This window comes from Eptesicus fuscus, chromosome 17 (genome assembly GCF_027574615.1).
Source record: "Eptesicus fuscus isolate TK198812 chromosome 17, DD_ASM_mEF_20220401, whole genome shotgun sequence".
In the NCBI taxonomy this organism is placed as follows: Eukaryota; Metazoa; Chordata; class Mammalia; order Chiroptera; family Vespertilionidae; genus Eptesicus; species Eptesicus fuscus.
Genome location: NC_072489.1, coordinates 16,969,152 through 16,994,071, shown reverse-complemented (window position 1 = coordinate 16,994,071; position 24,920 = coordinate 16,969,152). Strand labels below are relative to the sequence as shown.

The window sequence follows — 24,920 nt, the reverse complement described above, 5'->3', positions numbered from 1 at the left end:
ATGGGACAATAAGTTCTTATCTATAGGCATTTAGTTGATTTGCTTGTTTAATATGATGTTTACTAATGAATATTGCCTTTTTTACAAAAACGTTATATTTTACAGTTAGAAGCTGGAAAGGAAAATTAACCTCATTATGGTTTCTATGAAAATAAGTGGATTAATTTAAGAAGGCTATAGAGTGCTATTTACATTGAGAATTTTTTTCTTTTGGTAAATTCTGGAAAAATCCATACCAAACTTAAAACAACTGTTCCTTCTAGATAAGGTATGGGAACTGACTGCAGTGGAGGTCATAGGATTTGAGGCCTGATTTATACAATGCTAATATCTTATAAGAAAAAAATTTCATATTATTTGCATAAATAAATAAAAAAATTTTGGTTAATCCTTACCCAAGGATATTTTTTCCATTGACTTTTTTTTTAGAGAGAAAGTGGAAGGGAGAGAGGAAGGGAAGGGGAGAGAGAGAAAAAAACATCAATGTGAAAGAGACACACCAACTGGTTGCCTCCTGCATGTGCCTAGATTAGGGCGGGCCTTGAACCTGCAACCCAGGTTATGTGCTCTTAACCGGGAATCAAACCCGAGACCCTTCGGTTCATGGCCGACACTCCAACCACTGAGCAACACCAGCCAGGGCTCAACATATTCTTGCTAAAAGCTGAAATTCAACTGTCTGGCAAAAACTCAGTCATGAATGAATTTCTTTTCTCCACACTTACACCTGTGTCATGGAACCCTACTGAAGAAGTCATGAAACAGGGTGGGTATGTTCCACTAGAAATAATGAGCACCGACTTCAAAGGGCCCTTACTCTCACTCCCTCCTATACTCTGAACCCCAACCCACCTCAGCCTCTCCCTTCACTCAAAAGATAGCATATCTCCCACCTCACCGAGAAAACAGAACCATATCATCTACCTACATTTGCATCTACCTGTTCCTTTTAGTTCGTTCTAGTTCCTTCATTACAGCTCCAAGAGATTTCTCTCCGTTTTCTAAGGCAAATCCTCTGCCTTAGATTCTGTCTCCTGCATTTTAGGAGCCGTAAGTCACTGATTAGTCCTTTCTCTATTGTATAATTAACTTCCCTTTTCTATAATTCTTCCCACAGCTTTTAACTGAGCTAAAGTCTCTCCCATTAAATAAATATTTAAAAGTTTTCCCCTTAACTCTTCATCTCCTTCCAGCTGCCAACCTCTTTCTCCTCCCTCTTCAAGTCAACTTTTTCAGAGACTCCTCATTTCTCAATCTATTCCATCAAAAATTTTCTTACTAATATCACCCATAACTCTACTAGATTTTCCAATTCTCGTTGTATTTGCTCTTCCAGTAACATTACAATGTCCCTCCTTCTCAAAACTCTCCTCGTTCACTCATTCTCCCAGTATCCCTTCAGTCTCTGGCTGCTCCCTCCCTGTCTCCCTTACAGACTCTACCACTACATCCTGCCTCCCCGCCCCCCCATGCTGTGCCCAGCAACACTTCAAAAACATGCTTCCTCTAGCCCTAAGGCTAGTGGCACATGCTCTGCTCTCTGCCCAGAATAGTCTTTTTCACTTTGCAAAGTGAAGCTTTTGAATTATCACTCTTGTCATCTCTTCTTGACTCTTCCCCATGCCAAGCTCTGTCAAAGCTTCCTAATTTTTTTTTTGAGGAAGAGGAAGGAGGAAGTAGTTACTACTAATCATAACATGAAAATGATATGACATGAGAGTGCTATAAAACTTACATTTCTCACATCCATTTCAGAGGAAAATATATTAGGATTCTTTTGCATGGACTGACTTCATTCAGTAAAATCATTTTTAAAATAGTAACTGTGGTATGAAGTTGTCAGAAAGACCACTATAAAATATATAATAATAATAATAATTGACAGGATAAGAACCACATTCATGTACCCTTTTCATTGGTAAGGCAATTGTTTGCTATGAGTGCCACAATGATTAGCAATTTTCTCTTTAAGTAACAGATACTCAATTGTTCAAGAAAGAAATGAGTTCTCTAATTTTGCCCTCTTTTAAAGCACAAGCAAATATCTTTGTTTTTGTATATGTAGGGAAATACTGTAAAATGCAGCTGTTGTAGTCTTCTAAATTTTTCCTCACAATTAAACAGCGGTAATTGTTAAAAATATACCTTTGTGAAAAAAAAAATAAAAATAAAAATAAAAAATAATAAAAAAAATAAAAATATACCTTTGTAACATTTACAGTTTTTAAAATAGCAAGACTTCCTTTCCCATTTGACTGCCACGTTTTCTCCTAATAGATACTAGTGGCTATGCTTATGGGATAGATTAACATTACCGTGATCTGAAGGGGAGGATTTGTTTGTGTCCTCCTTCTGTATGAAATGGCTAAACAGAAAAAAATAAATAAAATAGCACGACTTCTAAATAACTTCTCAAAACTAGCTATTGTGGCACATAACCTATAACATTACACATATGATATGCATTTTAGTAATTTCTTCCATTGACTATACTTTGCCCTCAATAAGGGTTAGTATTGCGGTTTCAAACATTTTTACATGTTACAGACATTAAGGTAAGTTTTCATTTCACTGAACTGAGTTTTTTTTTCACTCAGGTACTTATGGAAGGGGTTTGAGCACACACATTTTGCATATATATATGTGTGTATATGTGTTTTTAAAGTAAGTTACTTGTACTATTAAAATAAAACTAGACTCCAGGACCAACTATGAGAAACAATTTTTCTTCCTTAGAAATCCTTTTCTAGGTTGAGAAGGGAAAGTACTGTTTGCTGAAGGATTTTTTGAGGCTATCATCTTTTTATCACCTATTAACACCACATTGCCATGTCTTACTGCCTACATGCATGTCCACTTCCTCAGCAGCACTAGCCTCTAAGAGCAGCGATTTTCAACTGAATTTTTAAACATGCAATATCTGACTAGTCAGGGCCACTGACCTCTCTTCCCTTAGACTGTCAAATAAAAAGTAAATTTTAAAAAGGACACCTGCCAACACAATAGCATTCCAGTGTGAATGAGTCAAAATTATACCTTTTTGGTCAGATCAACAAAAAACATATTTGCTGTTGTGCCACAGAATTTTGGTAATTAGTGTGTGTGTGCCATGAAGTGAAGAGGTCTGAAACTCGCGTCCTAGAGTAAGTACTGTGTCAGAAACAGGATGTTGCTGACTTGAGCACCCAATGCTGTTTGCATCTTTCAGTAACTTCCATTCTCCACTTTAGGCCCAATCTTGGTTCCAAAGTATCAACAAAGCTCAAGAATAGCTTCCTCTGTAGAACACCCAATGTTTCTATGCCTCTGTGCACTCCGAATAGCTACACACCTTCACTCCAACCCCTCTGCCTTTCCTAACTACAACTACATCTCCAGAGAACGCTGCTTCCACTTACCCAGCTGTGAATGCTGCCTCCACCTGCAGCCCTGTGTTATTTCAGAACCATGGTCTTTCGGTCTAGGGACATCTGCCGGCACATGTTATCTACCACAGCCCAGATCATCTATGACAGGTCATCCACCCCATTCCCATATGCTGCAGGGATCAGAGCACCCCCACCCAGTGGGAATCCTCTTCAGCCTATTTCCTCAAAAGGTTGAGGTCTTGTAGGCACACCACTTCTTTCCCAGAAGTGTCTTTGCCTGCATATACTCTTAACATTTTCTTTGATGAAATGAAATAAAATTCTTTGTAACTTTGATGCTTCACAGCTCACGGTGACTTTGGTGGGCACCTGCTGAATGCTACTATGGGCCTCTCCCTAGTGGTAGGGAGGATGGAGAACGGTGCCCTTTGTAGCCCTAGAATAATCTTGGGCTTCTCACCGCCTCCATTAATCAGGAGCTGGCAACTGCCTGCAGCCGGCAGCTCTTCGGGAAGAGGCTACCTTCATGCACCTGACAGTAGAGCAGGCAGCTGCCCCTATATGTTCTTATAGTACTATATATATATCCTCCCTTTGTAGCATTTATCACAATAATTGTACATTAATTTGTTATTTGATTAAGGTAAGATGTCTTCATTTAACTACTAGTTCCCAATACATGTAAATGCTGCCTGGTTTTGCTCATCACTTTATCTGCAGAACCTATTACAGTGCCTGGCACACAGAAAATGCTCATTCATTTATTTGCTGAATAAATGAATGAATCCTGAAGACTTCTTAGAACTAATCTAAGACTTATTCTATTTTAGCATATTTATCTGATGATCTCTTGCAAATTTATTGGGACTGCCTGAGTAGAATGTCTCAGTGTAGCAGAAATAGGAAGGATCCAATAATTTTATTGTTATGAAGGATGTAGTTTATAAATATACTAAGAACTTATTTCTCCCAAAATATGACCAAATTTCTAATGTAGTATAAAAGTATGTAGAACTAATATCCTACCTAATAATAGACAAATATGCAAATTGACCATACCTCCGATACACCCACAAGCCACACCCACCATCCAATCAGAGCGAGTATGCAAATTAACCCATGCAAGATGGCTACAGCCACAGAGAGCAAGGTTTCCCAGGCAACAGAGGGAAACAAGCTCTCCGCCAGCCGTTGCAGGCTAAGCCTCCACTCAAGCTACAAAGTTTCAATTATAGAAGGTAAACAAATTCAAACAGAAATGGCAGCAGAATGGAGCTTGAGAGAGCAGGCCAGGGTTGCCACCAGCAACAGGGGAAGCAAAGCTTTCCGCACACCCTGGCCGGGCCCACCTGCTTAAGGCAACAAAGTTTCAATTATAACCCCAACAGAAATGGCCGCCGAGGAGGGAGCCCCAGGCTTGGCTCTGCTCCAGGCTACAAAGTTTCAATTGCAGAAGGAAAATAAATTCCAGATACCAGGGCCTCTGCTTGGGTTGCCAGGGGGCATGGCCAGCCTGCAAACCACCACAGGCCCCTTGCTCAGGCCGCCCCACGCCCCAAGGGAACCCCTACCCTGATCAGGGACACCCTTCAGGGCAAACCAGCTGGCCCCCACCCCTGTACCAGGCCTCTATCCTATCTAATAAAAGAGTAATATGCAGATTGATCATCACTGCAACACACAATATAGCTGCCCCCATGTGGTCAAAGATCCTACCCCCATGTGGACACAAGATGGCCAGCAGGAGAGGGCAGTTGGGAGGCACCCAGCCTGCAAGGGAGGGCAGCTGAGAAGGACCAGGCCTGCAAGGGAGGGCAGTTGGAGGTGATCAACCCTGCAGGAGAGGGCATTTAGGGGTGACCAGGCCGGCAGAGGAGGGAAGTTGGGGGCAAACAAGCTGGCAGCAGAGTGGTTAGGGGGTGATCAGGCTGGCAGGCAGAAGCGGTTAGGGGCAATCAGGAAGGCAGGCAGGCAAGCAGTTGGGAGCCAGCAGTCCTGAATTGTGAGAGGGATGTCCGACTGCCCGTTTAGGCCCGATCCTACTGGATCGGGCCTAACGGGCAGTCGGACATCTCTCCAGGGGTCCCAGATTGGAGAGGGTACAGGCTGGGCTGAGGGACAACCCCCCTCCGTGCACGAATTTCGTGCACTGGGCTTCTAGTAGTAGGATAATGTACCTATGTTTTCTGCCTATCAATAATTTGATATTTTTAACTTTATAAGCAACCAACTACTGACATAACTTTTATAGATAAGTGCAACAAAAGATTGGCAAGTGGTCTAATATAGTATCAAACTAAATATTTTTTTATTGATTTCAGAGAGGAAGGGAGAGGTAGAGAGACATAGAAACGTCAATGATGAGAGAGAATCATTGACTGGCTGCCTCTTGCAAGACCCTTACTGGGGATGGAGCCTACAACCTGGGCACACTGACTGGAATCAAACCTGAGACCCTTCAGTCTGCAGGCTGATGCTCTATCCACTGAGCTAAACCAGCTAGGGCTAAATACATCTTGATAAGACATTTCCTATTCCATACTGGAACCTAACACGCACAGAGAACCTGCTTTCTACTACAGATATCTTCAACATCCTTGTTATCAACTCCCTGTTATGTTCATCTTTTCCTTGACAATGCTTTCTCATTCTTCAGTCTGAAGTCTCTTGCTACCCGGAAGAACACCTTCTCTTTGCCATTCTAGCAACTACTATTTCAGACTTTTACTTTACATTTTGCAAAAGCAAGAAATGCTTGTTATAGTCAACAAATGGTTCTGGGACACTGGATAAGCACATTCAGAAGAAAGAAGTTAGACCTGTAACTCTCACCATATAAAAAGTAATTAACTAAGAAGGTTTTAAAGACATAAATGTAAGAGCTAAATATCATTAGCCACCCAGGAAATGCAAAGCATCCCGCCACACCCCCGGCCACTTGACGCCTATGTATGCAAATTAACCTGCCATCTTTGTTTGGTTAATTTGCATACTCACTCCTGATTAGCTGGTGGGCATCATGAAGGTATGGTCAATTTGCATCTTACTCTTTTATTAGTGTAGATGTTTTCAAGTATCACTCGAATGCTTTCTTTGAGTAAGGAGCAATATTCTCACACTGCATGACTATATTTCTAATACATTAGTAAGGAAGGCATGCTCACATAGACAGACAATACCATTTTGGAGGTTTTAAAGACTGTTACAAAAACCTCCAAAATATGAGTGATATAATTTGAATACTATCACTACCTTCTTCTTCTAAGTCAACAGACATGAAAATGAACATTTTACAATCAGCTAACAAAACCACTATGTGACTTTTTTAAAAATCTTCACCCGAGGATATTTTTCCATTGATTTTCAGAGAGAATGGAAGAGAAAGGGAAATACAGAGAGAAATATCGATATGAGAAAAACACATTGATTAGTTGCCTCCTACATGCACCCCAACCAGGGTCTGGGCTGGGGGGAGCCTGCAACCAAGGTACAGGCAGTCCTCGGGTTACGTCGGACTCGAGGTACATCATTTCGTGGTTATGTCGCCATCTCCCATTTATTTATTTTAAAAAAAGTTCTGTCATTTTGACATATGTACATATGTGCTTTGTTTTTTATTTATTTACCACAAGTAAAGGTCAGGAATTGTTATCTTTCTTTTAAATTATTTTTACTGTTTCACTTCATTACTACTGTGTATGTGCTCCATGTGAGTGACGTAGGTGCTTATGTAGGTGGGTTCCGACTTACGGCGAAAATCGTGTTACGTTGCGCCAGAGGAACGGATCTCCAACGTAACCCGAGGACCTACTGTACATGCCCTTGACAGGAATCGAACCCGGGACCCTTTGATTCTCAGACCAACACTCTATCCACTGAGCCAGATTGGCTAGGGCCACTATGTGATTTTTTAAACCTTTCTATTCATTCATTCATTCATTCAACTGCAGTTTACATTCATTATTTTGTACTAGAGGCCCGGTGCACAAAATTCGTGCACTGGGTGGGGGGATGTCCCTCAGCCCAGCCTGCATCCTCTCCAATCTAGGACCCCTCATGGGATGTCCGACTGCCGGTTTAGGCCCATGTAAACAGTAATTGAATGAATGAATAGAAAGGTTTAAAAAATCACATAGTGGCCCTAGCCAATCTGGCTCAGTGGATAGAGTGTTGGTCTGAGAATCAAAGGGTCCCGGGTTTAATTCCCGGGCATGTACAGTAGGTCCTCGGGTTACGTTGGAGATCCGTTCCAGTTGGGCCTAAACCGGCAGTCGGACATCCCTCTCACAATCCGGGGACTGCTGGCTCCCAACCGCTCGCCTGCCAGCCAGCCTGATCACCCCCTAATCACTCCCCTCCCAGCCTGATCAACACCTAACTGCTCCCCTGCAGGCCCAATTGCCCCCAACTGCCCTCACCTGCCGACTCGATCACCCCCACTGCCCTCTCCTGCTGGCCCAGTAACCTCCAACTGCCCTCCCCTGCAGGCCCAGTCACTCCTAATTGCCCTCCCCTGCAGGCCCTGTCACCCCCAACTGCCCTCCCTTGCCAGCCCGGTTGCCCCCAACTGCCATCCCCTGCAGGCCTGGTCCCCCCCAACTGTCCTCCCCTGCAGGCCTGGTCCCCCCAACTGCCCTCCCCTGCCAGTCTGGTTGTCCCTAACTGCCCTCCCCTGCTGTCCTGGTCCCCCACAACTGCCCTCCCCTGCTGGCATGATCACCCACAACTACCCTCCCCTGCCAGCCATCTTGTGGCGGCCATCTTGTGCAAGGGCATGAGGGTCAGTTTGCATATTATCACTTTATTATATAAGATTAGTTTCGGGTGTATAGCACACCATATGATTTTTCTCCCAAAAGATCACTCAGGGCCCAAAGTACCAGTTACAGAGGACAAAACTTGCCAAATTTTTGTCTCTAAGTGCTTGAGTTAACAACGAAAGGCTAACCATCCAGACTCGTCCCTTTCACCTTAGTGGTCAATTACACAGCAATAATATAGATCTGTCCAGTTCTGTTATCTGAGAAGCACTGATCAACCCAATAGAGGCTAATGCTGTTGTTAAAAGTTATTTCAATTTTTAAATAACTGAAACCAATCAAAGCTATTTATCTGTCTCTATATTGTAAAAATATTAATATACTTTTATACTGTATTTGTTCCTTATTAACATGGATAAATTAAATTTCAAGCACAATAAAATATCTTATTGTAGAAAATCTGTACTCCAGTGTAATAAAAAAAAAAAGACCACTTCCAAGAATAACCCAACAGAAACAAATAAGCTTTTTCTACCACACAGAATAGATTATTTGCATATCTCATTTATATTACTTTAACTGGATTTTATGAGCTCATAGTTCAACTGTCTTTTTGGTACACATAACTGAATGCTTACCTTTCAAAATACTAAAATTCCATTCCTCTGATTTAGCCAAAATTATTAGCTCCTCCATTAAATAGCTGTAGTAAATATTTAAGGTTTTTTTTAAATATTGGCAAAGACAGAGATGGTGTGCTAAAAGTTCATGGTCAATAAAGTAAATAAAAACTTTATGGTTTTTAAACAGTAATGGATTTCCACACATACTTTTCCCCTCAAAAAAATCTATTTGCTACTATACTGGAACATGTTTTTACTTCCACAGAAGATGATGTAATCACTTAGAAATTTCTCAAACTATGGATATTTGAAATTCCCTTCTGACCCTTTCAAAATACAGATGTTCCCAGTACAAGAGAGATTAATTAACATCAAACACAAAAATTCTTTTACTTTGCATTTAGATGCCTTTTCAGAGGTGTAATTTATGAAGGAAACATAAAACACTCACTTATTCTGCTTGTAGGAATCTTCAAAATTCTGACTTACAGTGATGGTTAGAAAATATCTCGACATAGCTATTAAATCCCCAAAATAGTAAAATCTTTTTCTTTGTTAAAATGTGAATTGTATTGGACATTTTATGGAGTAAAATCCTCTTTAACAGGTAAGACCCTCTCTTTCAACATATATTTTATTTTATTTTTTAAACATTTTTATTTACTTCAGAGAGAGGGAGGGTGGAGAGAGGGATAGAAACATCAATGAGGACAGAGAATCATTGATTGGCTGCCTCCTGTACACCAGCTATGGGAAATCAAACCTGCAACCTGGGCATGTGCCCTAACCCGAAATTGAACCATGACTTCCTGGTTCATGGGCCAACGCTCAACCACTGAGCCACACTGGCTGGCCATATATTTTATTTTTAAAACTATTTTCCCAAGAGTAAAGATAAAATCACTGTGCTATGGAATTCCCTTTTAACTATGGAATTCCCTTTTAACTAGGATGTTTTAAACAGAAACACACACATACTTTGTATACTATGCCAAGACTGGATGAATTTATTCTGGTGTTACCCAGTCTTCTAATGCTACTCACTAAGTACTTTCTGCTGCTATCTATATATATAAAAGCCTAAATGACTGTCCAACCGGTAGCTATGATGTGCAATGACCACCAGAGGGCAGATGCTCAACACAGGAGCTGCCAAGCTGCAGCGACTTGGCAGCTGCGGTTCTTGGGTGATGCACCAGAACCAGAGAGGAGGGAGCCCGATTCCAGAGTACATCACCTGAAAACCACCCTCTCGCAATCCGGGACCCCTTGGGGGATGTCAGAGAGGCGGTTTCAACCTGATCCCTGCAGGCCAGGCTGAGAGACCCCACCAGTGCACGAATCCGTGCACCAGGCCTCTAGTATATAATATAAATTATGTTTGTGCCTTTCTCAGAAACTTAATAAAATTGCTTCTCAGAGCTATAAAATTAGAATATTTAAAAAATAAGTTCAAATGTTTAGAAATATTTAGTTCTCAATAAAAAAATGTTTGTAGGTCACCTTTCCAAGAATAATTATTCTGACTTGTTGGTAAGAGTCCAGTGACTCTGTGGACTGGATATTTCTTCAAAAGGTGCACTGTATGTATGAAAAATGACTTCCAAAACACTAAGTTCATTAAATTTTGTTTCATATCCTTCCCAAAAGCATCCAAATCTGGAGAATTTGGATATTTATAAGCTTTATGACAGTTAAAATGCCTAAAAACCATGCAATAATCTCTGATAAAATATGTAATGGCTTAAGTTACTATTTTTGAAAATAGATGAGGTTAATATTTTTAGACATGACACATAATACAAATTAGTTTCTGCAAATCCTATCATCTATTAGTGCTCCTAAATCAAAATAATATTATAGAAAATTTAATTATGTCTTCTAACTGGGGCAAGGGGGAAGGCAGTAGTATAGGGTAGACAGTCAAGAAACCAGGATATGTTTGTGGGGATGATTAAAGTTAATATATCAAGAACATAAAGCTCTGCCCCAAAAGAATAAGGAAACATCAACACAATCCCTCCAGCCTTCCTAGTACTTTTGCTATGACTTAACAGCAGTAATATTCAAATCTTTTTCATTTGAGTACCTCCTAAAATAGTTTTTCAAATCTATGTACTCTTTTGTACAATTTTCTAGTTGACAACTAATATTTTTTAACATAATAGTTTCAAAGGATGAAAATAGTGGTAATTTCTGAAAAATGATGACTTTTTAATATATGCAATGGACTCTACCATAATGATTTGATGCCCTCTGACATCCACTTTAAAAAAAAATACATGAATAGCCCTAGCCAGTTTGTCTCAGTGGATAAAGCATTGGCCTGCAGACTGAAGGGTCCCGGGTTCAATTCTGGTCAAGGGCATGTGCCCGTGTTGTGGGCTCAATCCCCAGAAACGAGCATACAGGAGGCAGCCAATCAATGATTCTCTCTCATCATTGATGCTTCTCTCTCTCTCTCCCTTCCTCTCTCAAATCAATAAAAAAATATATATACATATTAAAAAAATACATGAATAAAGTGATTTTTAATACTTAACAATTTTACATCATTTTCCCCTTGGACTTTCATTTCAATTCCATTCTTATCCTAGAACTGTGGTTCTCAACAGGGTGGAGAAGTGGAGTCCTGGGGGATGGTGGTGGCGATTTGCCTACCAGGGGACATTTGGCAATGTCTGGAGACATTGTTGATTGTCACAACTGGGGTGAAGGGTGTTAGTGGGTAGAAGCCAGAGATGCTGTTCAGCATCCTACAAAGCTCAGGACAGCTCCCAATGACAAAGAATTATCTGACCCAAAATACCCATAGTACTGAGGTTGAGAAGCCCTGTCCTAGAGTGATATATTTCTATGCCTAAAAGTTGTTTTTTATCATATTACTAGAGGCCCAGTGTACGAAAATTCGTGCACTCCGGGAGGGGGGGGACAGTCCTTCAGCCCAGCCTGTGCCCTCTCACAGTCCAGGAGTCCTCAGGGGATGTCCGACTAACAGCTTAGGCCTGCTCCTGGAGAGAGTTTAAGCTGCAGTCTGGCCTCCCTCTGTGGGAGGCGATCAGATGGGCCAATCAGGGGACAGCACCAGCCAGTGAGCAGCCGGCCCCACCTCCCCATCTCCCCTCCACAGCAGTTGGCTGCCACCACCTCCCCCCTATCACCATCCCCTCCCTCTGTCCACTGGCACGTGCCTTGGCTGGCCTGGCACCGCCTGCTCACCAGCCCTACCCCCCACTGACCGGTTGTTCTACCATTTGGTCAATTTGCATACTACACTTTTATTACATAGGATACTTCTCTACAAAAATATCTATGCAAATTGATAAAGTATAAATCTATAACAAAGGTCTAAGTGTTAAAAATGTCTTCTGGAATGATTTATAATTATTAGTAATACAGTTAATCTAAATAACATGACTAAACAATCATTATCCTACCTAATAATAGACAAATATGCAAATTTACCGTACCTTCGCTATGCCCGTGATTGGCCAGGAGGCGCGGGGGGGCGGGACTCGGGGTGGCCGGGGTGGCCAGGGTGGCCGATTGGGCTGGCGTGACGCTGAACTCGCGTCGCCAGCGGCGGCTTGAGCTTAGTGTCTGCGCCATGGCTGTGCTGCGGCACAGAAGGGGCCTCTGGGGCAGCGAGCTCACGTCCCACCGCGGACCACAAAAGCGGGGGAGCTGGGTGCCTGTCTGCTCAGGCACCAGGCCTTTCAGAAGCCTCCGCCACACTGGAGGCTTCTGAAAGGCCTGGTGCACCAGCGGACAGGCACCCAGTTCCCCCACGATCGAAAGCAAAAGCGTGGGAGCTGGGTGCCTGTCCACTCAGGCACCAGGCCTTTCAGAAGCAAAAGCGTGGGAGCTGGGTGCCTGTCCACTCAGGCACCAGGCCTTTCAGAAGCCTTCGCCCCGCTGGAGGCTTCTGAAAGGCCTGGTGCACCAGCGGACAGATACCCAGCTCCCCTGCGATTGAAAGCGAAAGCGTGTAGGGGACCCTACACGTGCATGATTCAATCATGCACTGGGCCTCTAGTCAAATATAAAAAGTGAAAATATATTAAAATGTTCCTATTGAGATGGATTGGGCTTATTTTGTTATTGTCAATTAGGTATTGTACCTGTGGATAAATACTACTTATTGCTAGAATGAGACTGGATTCAGCTCAATTATATTTCTACTAGTAGCCCTGCACATGAATCCGGGCGCCAGTAGCTTGCTAGTAGCTCTCCACTCACTGCCCCACCCTCCTGCTGATCCATGATCCAGTCATTACATGGTCGATCGTTAAGCTTCACCAGGTAATGACCATTTGCATATTACATTTTTATTATATAGGATTTTCATTTTTATGATATCTAAGAAACCTTATTAACATAATTAAGTAGATGGAAAAAGAGTTCTATTGGAATAATATAACTTATTCTGTGAGCTCCTTTTACCTTAAATACATAAATTACAGTTATCTCTTATTAAAAATTATTTCAGTGATCTAGACTTTGGTAGATTCTCTTTAAACATTGTTAAAGTGAAAGAATTTAAAACCAATGGATTTGTTTATAATCTTTAAAGACATTTACTTTCTTAATACCTACAGCTAGGTTACCCAGAGATTTTTAAACCCCTGCTTTAATATATAGACTAAGTTAGGCCTTGTTCTATGAAGAGTCTTAGGGAACCCCCTTCAATATGAGAATACAACTTCACTTAGCTGGCAGGGTTTGGGGAGTCACGGCAGGGTGTTTTTTATTATTATTGCTAGAGGCCTGGTGCACGAAATTCGTGCAATGGGGGGGGGGGGAGTTTCCCTCAGCCCAGCCTGCACCCTCTCCAATCTGGGACCCCTGGAGGGATGTCCGACTGCCCGCTTCTCCCCTGCAGGCTTGATCGCCCCCAACTGCCCTCCCTTGCAGGCCTGGTCCCTCCCAACTGCCCTCCCCTGCTGGTCATCTTGTGGCAGCCATCTTGTGTCCACATGGGGGCAGGATCTTTGACCACATGGGGCGGCCATCTTGTGTGTTGGAGTGATGGTCAATCTGCATATTACTCTTTTATTAGATAGGATAGAGGCCTGGTGCATGAGTAGGGGCCAACAGGTTTGCCCTGAAGGGTGTCCCGGATCAGGGCGGGGGTTCCCTTGGGGCATGGGGTGGCCTGGGCAAGGGGCCTGTGGTGGTTTGCAGGCCGGCCACACCCCCCGGCGACCCAAGCAGAGGCCCTGGTATCTGGGATTTATTTATCTTCTACAATTGAAACTTTGTAGCCTAGAGCAGAGCCAAGCCTTCTGCTCGCTCTATGGCGGCAGCCATTTCTGTTAGGATTTATTTATCTTCTATCATTGAAACTTTGTAGCCTTAAGCGGAGGCCTGGGCCAGCCAGGGTATTCGGAAAGCTTGGCTTCCTCCATCGCCGGGGAAACCCAAGCCTCCCTCCTGCTCTCTCCATGGCCGTAGCCATCTTGGTTGGGTTAATTTGCATACTTGCTCCTGATTGGCTTGTGGGTGTGGCTTGTTGGTATAGCAGATTGATGGTTAATTTGCATATTACTCTTTTATTAGATAGGAGGATTTATTTTAGAGAGAGGGGAAGAAGGGAAGGGAAGGGAAGGGAAGGGAAGGGAAGGGAAGGGAAGGGAAGGGAAGGGAAGGGAAGGGAAGGGAAGGGAAGGGAAGGGAAGGGAAAGAAAGGAAAGAAAGAAAGAAAGAAAGAAAGAAAGAAAGAAAGAAAGAAAGAAAGAAAGAAAGAAAGAAAGAAAGAAAGAAAGAAAGAAAGAGAGAGAGAGAGAGAGAGAGAGAGAGAGAGAGAAGAGAGAGAGAGAAGGAAGAGAGAGAGGAAGGAAGGAAGGAAGGAAGGAAGGAAGGAAGGAAGGAAGGAAGGAAGGAACAGAGGGAGGAAAGGAGGGAGGGAGGGAAATAGAGAAACATCAATCGGTTGCTTTCCTTACACACCAGGACTGGAACTGAACTGCAACCTGGGTATGTGCCCTGATGGGGAATTGAACCCGCAACCTTTCAATGCTTCAACCAACTGAGTGAGCCACACCGGCCAGGGAAGGATTTTGAAATTTAATAAATCTCTATTAATTGCCCATGACCATGTTTATTAGTCCATCATGAACAGTCAGGTGTGGTTGTCATCCAACACCTATGCCTAACAGCCTAGGTCTCTGGAACCATATCATGAGTTTTATGAAAATTAGATTTTCAATAAAGAAATGGTCCAAGTATGACTCAAGTTCTCTCCATTACTCCCTTACCTCTTAGATACTCTGTACTGTGCTGTGGTCAATTTTCCAGTCTCAGGGTCATGTACTGTAGCTCGGCTCAGCTACAAAAAAAAGAGAAAGGACAAGCACTTACTCACGTAGCAGGCAATTTTGGACTTTGGTTTGATTTTGTTTTGCCCAGCCACAGGTGATTGGAAGGGTTCAGATTGGTCTTGATGGTAGGTAATGGTTTCAAATCAGCAAAAACATTTAGAAAGGTGGCAAATAGAAAAGCCACTTCCGAATCAAGAGAAACGAGTTGACAAATTTTTGTTGTATATTTATTGTCCTTTCACTTTTTTTAAAAAAAAATCATTTGAAGCTGTATGTAAATGACTTATATAGCACTGGGTTTCACAGGAACTTTCTCAAATTTAGAAGTTTAATGTTCTTTAAATATTATGACAAAAGAATAATTAATAGTCTCTTTAAATTCATTTTTTTAAACTCTCAACAAGACAAAACTGTTGTTAAGTCTCTCTGACAAAATAAAAGGCAACTAAATTCACAAGTAATAGCAGTTGGAACAGAGAGCAGAAAAATAACTGTTCTTTCCATCGCCAACTTTTAAGTCAGCAAGTTTTTTAAAATAAAAACTCCAACAGGAGAAATACAGATTACTCCATATTGACAATGGTATTTTACAAGACATATGAACAAATGCCAATACAATCACCATGAAGGCTGATGTGAGTTCACAGCAGCATTTATGAATGTTAAGAGAGCTGCATAAACAAAGACCGCTGCTTTTGCTTTTTCTCCCCCTTGGCAAGAAAAGGGAAAAAGAAAACAAGTATCAAGCCATTTCTTGGACATTTAATTCCTGACCAGAACAGAGATGCAAAGCCTATTAATTCCCTAAAAATAACAGACCAATTAAAAATTAAAAACAGAACTTCTAGTTAATGGGAAAGACCTGTGAAACACGAAGCAGTTTATCCGTGTGTATGTAAACAGGCGGTGACTGGAGCTGGAGACTGAAAATGACCTACTTCCTTGAAATGAGTAATTCCTGTAGGATGTACAAAACACTCATTAGAGATCAAAATATGCAGCATACACATCTCTTACCTTTTGCTAATTCTGTAATGTACCGTCTCCAAGTCTCCTGTTATTGGATTTGAAATGGTGGCTCGCCTCAGCTGTGAAGCCAACCATCAAAATACTTGCATTACAAAACAAAAATGAATCACATTTACCCAACCAGTCAGAATTCTCGGATTTTTATAATGGAAGCTGAAAAGAGAAAATAGCTGCAGAGACTTCCAATCACCTTGTGTTGAGCTTTGAAAGCCCATGTGTTTTTTTAGGTTTTTATATATTTTTTAATTATTTTTAAAATGTTTTGTTTTGCATAAATAGAGGGTACTTGAAGAAAAGAGATTAAAAATTAAATTTCTCTCAATGGTTAGAGGATGTAACAGTGAGAAAAAGAGAAATTTCTAAAATTTGAAGTCTAATTTATAGTTATAAGAATGGTTATTTGCAATTAATGATCCATTCCAAACTTCTGATTTTAATTTTTTTTTAGTGATACTATTTCACAAAGGTTAATGTTCAAAGTTTATTTCAAGGTCCATCTTTTCTTCCTTCAATATATCTGCTCATATATTCACTTATACCGTGAAATAATCTTGGACTGAGCACAATGCAAATGAAAAGAACTCATAATGTAAAAATCATTTTAAAAAATGACAGTCGAGACAATGATTTTAAACTTTTTTTAAAAAGGAGGATGATTCTGAGGTTATCAAAAAGAATATAAAATTTTTACTGCCCCTGAATCTGTTGACAGATTAAAAATAAAACCACTGAGGCATCCCTTTGGAAGACTTTGGCCTCCATACCTAGAGACATGGACAATCTCCAGGATGAAATGAACTCTGTATAAATATTCTACCAAGATACTTTAGTTTACTGGGCTCACTGACTGCAAATTATGGACTACAATAGAAATCTTGGACTACAAGAGAATGATAGAATATTATGTAATTGTAAGTAGAAATTTTTAAGGATTCACTTGTAAATCAACCATATTTATTAGACTGCCTTTTCCATTTAAAATGTAATCTTTGGTAAAAAAAATAAAAAGTAGCCATTTGGAAAAGCAGTAAAACTTAACAATTCTAACTTTAAGGTCATTTTGCAGTACAACTATCCAGATAATTCAATCTTTACAATATAACTAGGATCAGCAAATGATGCCATGGGCCAAATTCAGCCTGCCACCTGCTTTTGGAAATAAAGTTTTATTGGAATATAGCCACACTCATTATATTCAATGGCTGCCTTTGCACTACAACAGCAGAGTTGAGTGGTTTTGACAGACTGTATGGCCTGCAAAGCCTAAAAAGTACTTACTATCTGGACCTATAAAGAAGAAATTTGATAACTCCTGTGTAATAAAAGAGCAAAAATACACCTACTATGTATTAAACAATCTCTTTATGAAAGTAATGGCAGTTTGTACTTTACAATGAAGACTAAACATGTTTTAAAAACAAGCTGATGGTAAAAAAATAAATAAAAAAGGCAAGAGCTTAAAGGGTAGTCTTTCTCATATTCTCACAAAAGAAGAATTTCTGCACTAAACACTAAGTTTATAGGATTGCATTTACATTAAATTGTTTTTCTTATTAAAATAAATGATGTAGGTTGAAGTCAGAAAACTATGATGTTATTATTTCAAATTAGTCTGATGCTTGTGCCTAACTATATATTTCCAGTAATAATGTGCATAAAAGGGAATAAAATACTTTAAATATTCTTTCAGATAAAAATAATAGAAGAATGAAAAAGTTTATTTTTGATTAGTCTCTGAGACTAAAGGGCTCCAAAGTACATAGAAGACTTTTTCAGGAGGATGCTGAAACAAATTTGTTAAGTGTGAAATAAAAATCTCATCTATAATTTTCATAATTAAGAGTTTAAAATCTATTTCCATATATTATACAATGTCACCCCAATAAATTTAATTTTTAAAAAAACAATTTGCAAGATATATTATTTGTGTTGATAACAAACTAAGGAAAAACTGGTATAAATACAGCTTAGTAAACAACTCCATTATGATGTGGCGACAATATCTAAAACTATCTGTGCGGTTACTGCCATATCAATGATCTTTTCTGTAATCTTGCAAAGGAAAAACTGATACACAGTTATGTAAATTAAGAGGGGGAAAAAAGTTATTTACCCTTGGTTTTGCTAGATCTTTGACAATTTCAATTTCTGCATCAGAAATAATATCATGGAAGCGAATAATACGAGGCTTGTCCCACTCATCCTCCTGTTTGGCTGGAGCCAGAATAAATTTAGGATTCCGGTTTCCATCATGGTAGCGGCAAAAGAGTTTTTTCTGTCTCCGAGGAGTCTAAACATAAAAAGATGATAAATATATTAGAGTAGTAATATTTTTAATGCTTGTTCCTATACAGATCAGAAACAGTAATCATGCTCATGTACACACAAAGTTATCTGTGGAAGAAGACCAAAAAAAACAGTTCTCGACAAATACTTTGCATCAAACAGGACTTCAGGATTTTTTTATTTTTAATATACATTTTTATTGATTTGAGAGAGGAAGGGAGAGGGAGAGAGAGATAGAAACATGAATGATGAGAGAGAATCATCGATCGGCTGCTTCCTGCACACCCGCTACGGGGGATTGAGCCTGCAACCTAGGCATGTGCCCTTGGCTGGAATCAAACCCAGGACCCTTCAGCCTGAGGCCAACACTCTATCCACTGAGTCAAACAAGCTAGGACAGGACCTTCAGGATTTAAAAAAATGTATTGATTATTTTCTGGGAGAGAGATGGTAGACCTTAAGTAAGAAAAAAGGTAGGGTTTTTCTTTTTATCCTCTCATCAAAATAAAGTTCAGGTGCTATAAATATGAAATAAATGTTTATGGAAATATGAAATAAATTATCAGCATTGTTCTAAACTTCACAAAGTAACTGGGCAACACTCTGAAAAAGTTTCTAAAAGGAAAACAAAACAAAAACAAAAAACCTAACCAACTTTTGTTAAAAACAAACAAACAAACAAACAAAACCTCTGTTAAATGCTTACGGCCAAAAAAAAATTTTTTTAAAGGTTGGGTTTTTTTTTAAGCCAAGATAAAAATGGGTAGCTCTAAACAAGAGAAAATAAGTTATTAAACTAAGAAATCAGGTGGTTTTATTAGTGGGTATTTAAAATAGAGTGGTCAACAGAGCAAATAAAAGTTTCTTTCAATCACCTATGTAGTATTAATAATTAAGTTAATGCATTGCTGATTGTTCTCTTGATTAAACAAGTATGTCATATATGAAGTAGGAATAATATTAGTTTTTGTTTTAATTATTAGTTAACATACTAAAACAATGATTCATGTTTATTCTCCATGTACTTTATTTACCTAGAATAAAATCCAAAGTTTCATATCAAATAAATGTTTTACCTAATAATGATATGAACTTATTCTGAGAAAAAGAATGCTCCTTTGATCTTGGGCAGGTTTGGCATGTGTGTGTCACATCAACAAACTGACAAATTAGCAGACTAATGTTTTTTACTTATAGATCTATTTTGCTCTCTTCTTTAAGAGTTATTAAGAGCAATAAAAAACATGTGCTGTCTAGCCTTTTTGGCTCAGTGGATAGGGCGTCGGCCTACAGACTGAAGGGTCCCAGGTTTGATTCTGGTCAAGGGCACGTACCTCGGTTGCAAGCTCCTCCCTGGCCCAGGCTCGTGCAAGAGGCAACCAATCGATGTGTCTCTTTCATATTGATGTTTCTCTCTGTCTTTCCCTCTCTCTTCTACTCTCTAAAAATCAATGGAAAATATTGATTAAAAAATAAAAAACAAACAAACCTGTACTATTTGAAATTTGAATACTTAACTAGATTTTGATGATATAATGGAACCACTGTGAATTCTTTTAGGTGTGATAATGGTATTGTGGTTATTTTTTTTAAAGTCCTTATCTTCAAAATATACTAAAATATTTAGATGTAAAATTTTTAAAAATGTTTCGTGAGGCTAGCAAAGTGTTATTATCCTTGTCTTTACTATTAGCTCCCAAAGAAAAAGTAGACTTGCTCTTCCAGAACTTCATCAACTTAAAACACCCAAAGATGCCAACAAAAATATGATCGACGTTTTGCTGTTAGAGGTGATGCTGTCAACAGTAAATCATCAAATATCAAGAAGTCAACAATACCAAACATAAAGCCCCGCCTGAGTTTATCAGTAGTAGAGAAAAAGTTAAACACTACGTATTCAAATGTTTACACTTAAAAGTACTTACTTTTAAAATTTACTAATTCACTTCCTCCCACTTACGCCAACCTTCAACTGAACACTAGTACCTTAAAAGAGGAGCCCATTACCAGTTAATGTTGGGAAGCAATGTATACCACATCCAGAATGCACATTAATATAAAAGGGCTCTGAAAAGTACTGAGGCTGAACAAAAACCTGTTTCCCAGACTTGAATGCTTTTGTTTTTGGCCTATTATCTAGCACCGTCCTAAAGTACGGTACTCTAAATTACAAATGCATAAATATAAGTACACAATAAACAAAGGGGTATTTATAGACATATTTTATTATTTTAAAGAAAAGTTAAAGCCAAAATCTCTTAAAAGTCTTTCTGCATTTTTAATATTTCTGAAATAGACAAACGTTTCACTAAACAATCCTGTCAAGGTTGAGCAGGAGCAAAACCACAAGAGATTGTTGTGTAGATGAATCCATTGTTTCAGAGGATAGATTGGGAAGGTATATTATTTCTACTGAAGATGCGGAAATCTCTTTTGTATTGAGACATAAGCAGCCCTGGTGGTGTGGCTCCGTTGGTTGGAGTGTTGTCCCATGTACCAGCAGGTTTGGGTTCAATCCCCAGTCAGGGCACATACTCTAGGCGGCAACCAATCAATGTATCTCTCTAACATCAGTATTTCTCTCTCTTTCTCTCTCTTCCCCTTCCTTCCTCTCTAAAATCAATTTTTTAAAAAGAAAGAAGAAAAAAACTTTATCACTTCCCTTGTATTATCTGATCCTTCACCTTTTAATCTATAAAAAGGGTAATATAACCAAAATTACAGGGAATGGTGTATGATTCACAGGCTTTATTTTAAAGCTATTTTATTAACACTTGGAGCATTTTAAGTGTGAGCCTCACAATAAGGTGATGTGGCATACAATAATACTTCCTGCAGTAATTCTGATTTTTATCACATAGACTTCAATATAAAAGAACTTGATTCTCTCTAGAACTATGTACAAACACATACACACACACACATATGCACACACACAATTGGCTTTTCCACTTTACCATTTTGATACCCTCCCCACGGCACAGCATTTCGTACTTCTGTCTCTCGGGCAGGTAATCCACAGCAGCCCCTTTTTTCTTCAGCGTGGTTTTCTGATCAGATTGGTCATCTGAAGCAGATTTATTGGCATCTTTTTCTTTAGCCATTATATACTCAAAATATTTTAAGTTACCATTAGCTCTCTGATGTTCCGGATCTATTAGAAGAGAAAGAGCACATCCATGAAGAAGCTTATTGTTGTGCAAACACCAGAATACAGTAATATAAAACAGAGGGCCATACAATTTACCTCCAAACCAGTATGCCTTCGAGAGTGAAGAAGGCACTAGTAAAAATTATTATGCCAAACAACAGGTGTAAACCAGTACTGCCCCAAGTAAAGCAGGACATACAGTCACCCTACAGAGTTCTGGAGACAGAAGCGGCCATTTATTTCAAAGTAGCAATTACTGCTTCTACTTTGAGAACTTACTAATTAGCCAAAGGAACTATGTCTGATCATTTTGATGTCAAATGGATTTTTAAAATATTTCTCATTCTTTTTTTAAGCAATGGAAAAGATTTTTTCTGAGACTGAAATGTAATTACCATGGGGAAGACACTGTGTAAGTTCAAAAGCAACCTTTACCACAGATAAATTATAAATGTAGAACACAGCCTACTTCTGAGGGCTGAGTGGATTTTAGCCCCAAAATTCTAAATGAGACAGAAAAGAGAAACTAAAGATGTAATTTTCAAATAAGCCGGAATCCACTAAATACCTCTGAATTGCTAGTCATAATTTTTAGCTATGTCTCAGTAGAGGAAAGAGGACTTACTCCACCCATCCAGGAGGAAAAACCACCACCACACACACAAATAAAAGCGGCAGAAGAGTTTGTAGAAACTTCACTTGTGACATTAGTTGACGTATTTAGGAAATCATCTTATTTCTAAAACATTCCTTGTCTTTGAGAAACTGCTCATAATATATGCTGTGGTATACAACATGAGCCTAATTTTGTAAAAGAAAGGGAAAAGTGTGTGTGTGAAGGGGGTATATACAACAAGGAAACAAAAAAAGTTTGTAGGTATCTTTGGGTGGTTGGCTTATGGATGACTTCTATATCTTTTTCTATTTTTAAAACTTTCTTACAATGAAATATATCCTAAGAAACCAGAAACACCAATCAGAAAGAATGTATGCACCCCTATTACATAGCAGCACAATTTACAAAGCTAAGATCTGGAAACAGCCCAAGTGCCCATTAGTAGATGAGTAGATAAAAAAGCTGTGGTACATTTATATCAGGGAATACTATGCAGCAGTAAAAAAGAAGATCTTACCCTTTGAGACAGCATGGAGGGACCTGGAGGGTATCATGCTAAGTGAAATAAGTCAGTCAGAGAAAGACAAGTATCACAGGATCTCACTCATATGTGGAATCTAACAAAATAACCTGATGAACGGAGACATGGAAGCAGGGAAAAAAGTGCGGAATCTCAGAGGGAAGGCAGGGGAGGGTGGATGGGTGGGAGGTAATCAACCAAAGACCTTGTATGCATATATGCATGGCCCATGGACACAGACAATAGGGTGGTGAAGGCCTGGGGTGGGGGGTGGGGGCGGGCTATAGGGGGTCAATGGGGGGTAAAATGGAATATATGTAATATTTTCAACAATAAAGAAATTTTTTTTAAAAAAGCAACTTTCCTACAATGAGTAAAGGTTTTTTTTCTTAAGTCAAGAGGGGGGGAAAAATCACTAAAAAATACTGGCGGGGGGTGGGGAGGGTACTTGAACCAATATCTCAATTTATTCATTCAAGTAAGATATAATAACCTCATTATCAAAAGTTCACTTTCTGATGGCCAATCTTTTTGAACTGTTTCACTCTTCTAACATATATATTTATCTATTCATAAAAATATTAACTTTTTTAAAGTCTAAAGCTTCATTATATACCAAAGGCCACCAGAATGTATTAGCATACAACTTTACCTCCAGAGATTCTGATTTAGTAGGTCTGGGGTGGAGCTCAAGGAATTTTCATTTCTAATAAGTATCCAAGTAGTTCTGAGGCACATGGTCCCTGGATCATACGTAGAGAAACACTACAACTCTGTCCAAAATACTAGTTGTAAAATCCTCATATGCTACTGCATTTTTCTATCATTTTAATATGAAATGCAATTAACCAAAAACACCCTTCAAGGGAAACTAGTTAATATTTAATATAGCAACATGGTAAATAAATATTTTTGACTGAGTTAGCTAGACTAGGTCCAATTTTGAAATTCCTGAAGAGGACAGAGCAGAGACACACCACTGTTGTAGTACTACTAGGTGAGAAAAATCAATTGCCATTTATTTAGAGACTAATCAGAAAGAGGATCAAGTATGTCTGACAAACAAGGTGCTTGAATTCTGACAAATAAAAAGTACCACAGCTATATGATGAGAAATACATCTATAATCTTGAACTATGTCACGTTAACATACCTAGTTCAAGAAGCTTCTTTGTAAGCAGAAGTGCCTTATCGAGGTCTCCCTGCTGGTACACGGCGTAGCTCAAATAATCTAGGACAGAGACCTTATCGGTGGTAGAAACCTCGCCTTCATCCAGCTGCCTGAGTGCCTGTTCCATCCACAGTTCCGTATGGTAATAATCTGCTTCTGTATAGGCCACTTTGCCCAACTCAAAACAGTCCTCAACTGTTAGAAAAGATTTGTGTTTTACTCCTATGGAAAGAAAATACAGAGCACGTTAGGATTCTTAATACTACTTCATATTTATTTAGGACTATACAGCTTTCAAAGTGCTATCTCACTTTCATTTGAATTTCACAACAATCCTCTGAGGGAGGAAAGCAGGAATTATCCTAAATTTATAAACCGAGAAAAAAATTACAAGGTAATGAAACATGGCAAAGAATCTAGTGGACATGGGACCTAGATATCCCAATATTTCAATTATCAGCCATCATACCAAAATGAAACATCAATTAAGTTGGAACGTGCAATTTTCTAACAGAGCAGGACTCATCATGTGCATCATGTGAGATATATCCATCTTCCTCCTACTAACCATCTGGGCAAGAGATGGATGGACAGGAAGAGAAGCAAACCTGTCAATTGGTTCCCTTACCTCCTCCTTCTCCTTCCCTTTCCAACATTAATGATATGTAATTTATATACCATAAAGTTCACCCATTTAAAAAATATAATAGTTCTTGGTATATTCACAGAGTTGTGCAACCATCACCATAATCTAATTTTAAAACGTTTTCATCACCCCAAAAAGGAAACCCTGTAACCATTAGTAGTCACTACTCATCTTCTCTCCCTCCCTATCCCAGCTCTAGACAACCACTAATCTACTCTGTGTATCTGTAGACTTGCCTATTATGGTTATGTCATATAAATAATATCATGAAACATTTGTTCTTTTGTGACTAGCCTTTTTCACTCAACACAATGTTTTCAAGGTTCATCCACGTTGTAGCATCCTTTTTATTGCCAAATAGTCCACTGTATGGAGAGACTATATTAGTTGTTTCCATTTCTCTGGCTTTTATGAATAAGTTACTATGAAC

General features: G+C 39.4%; 1 protein-coding gene, 1 non-coding gene and 1 pseudogene across 4 annotated transcripts in view; 1 reads left to right on the top strand and 2 right to left on the bottom strand.

The window, feature by feature from the left end:
• Nucleotides 1-24,920, bottom strand: part of P4HA1 (prolyl 4-hydroxylase subunit alpha 1) — an 83,124-nt gene that overhangs the window by 16,724 nt on the left and 41,480 nt on the right. For 2 of the 3 annotated variants that reach the window (XM_054728759.1, XM_008145392.3), the window contains exons 6-9: nucleotides 23,827-24,066; nucleotides 21,344-21,540; nucleotides 18,214-18,390; nucleotides 16,089-16,159 (exon numbers count right to left, since the gene is read on the bottom strand). In XM_054728759.1, the coding sequence (XP_054584734.1) occupies nucleotides 16,089-16,159; nucleotides 18,214-18,390; nucleotides 21,344-21,540; nucleotides 23,827-24,066 (685 nt within the window). Of the gene's footprint in view, nucleotides 1-15,008; nucleotides 15,080-16,088; nucleotides 16,160-18,213; nucleotides 18,391-21,343; nucleotides 21,541-23,826; nucleotides 24,067-24,920 lie in introns of all 3 variants that reach the window. The other variant, XM_008145393.3, reaches the window with a different exon arrangement.
• LOC114232950 (small nucleolar RNA SNORA29) lies at nucleotides 2,244-2,379 on the top strand. The gene has a single exon (XR_003619062.1). It is a non-coding gene; the product is annotated as a small nucleolar RNA SNORA29 (small nucleolar RNA).
• On the bottom strand, nucleotides 3,139-3,896 carry LOC114232884 (enolase-phosphatase E1-like; annotated as a pseudogene).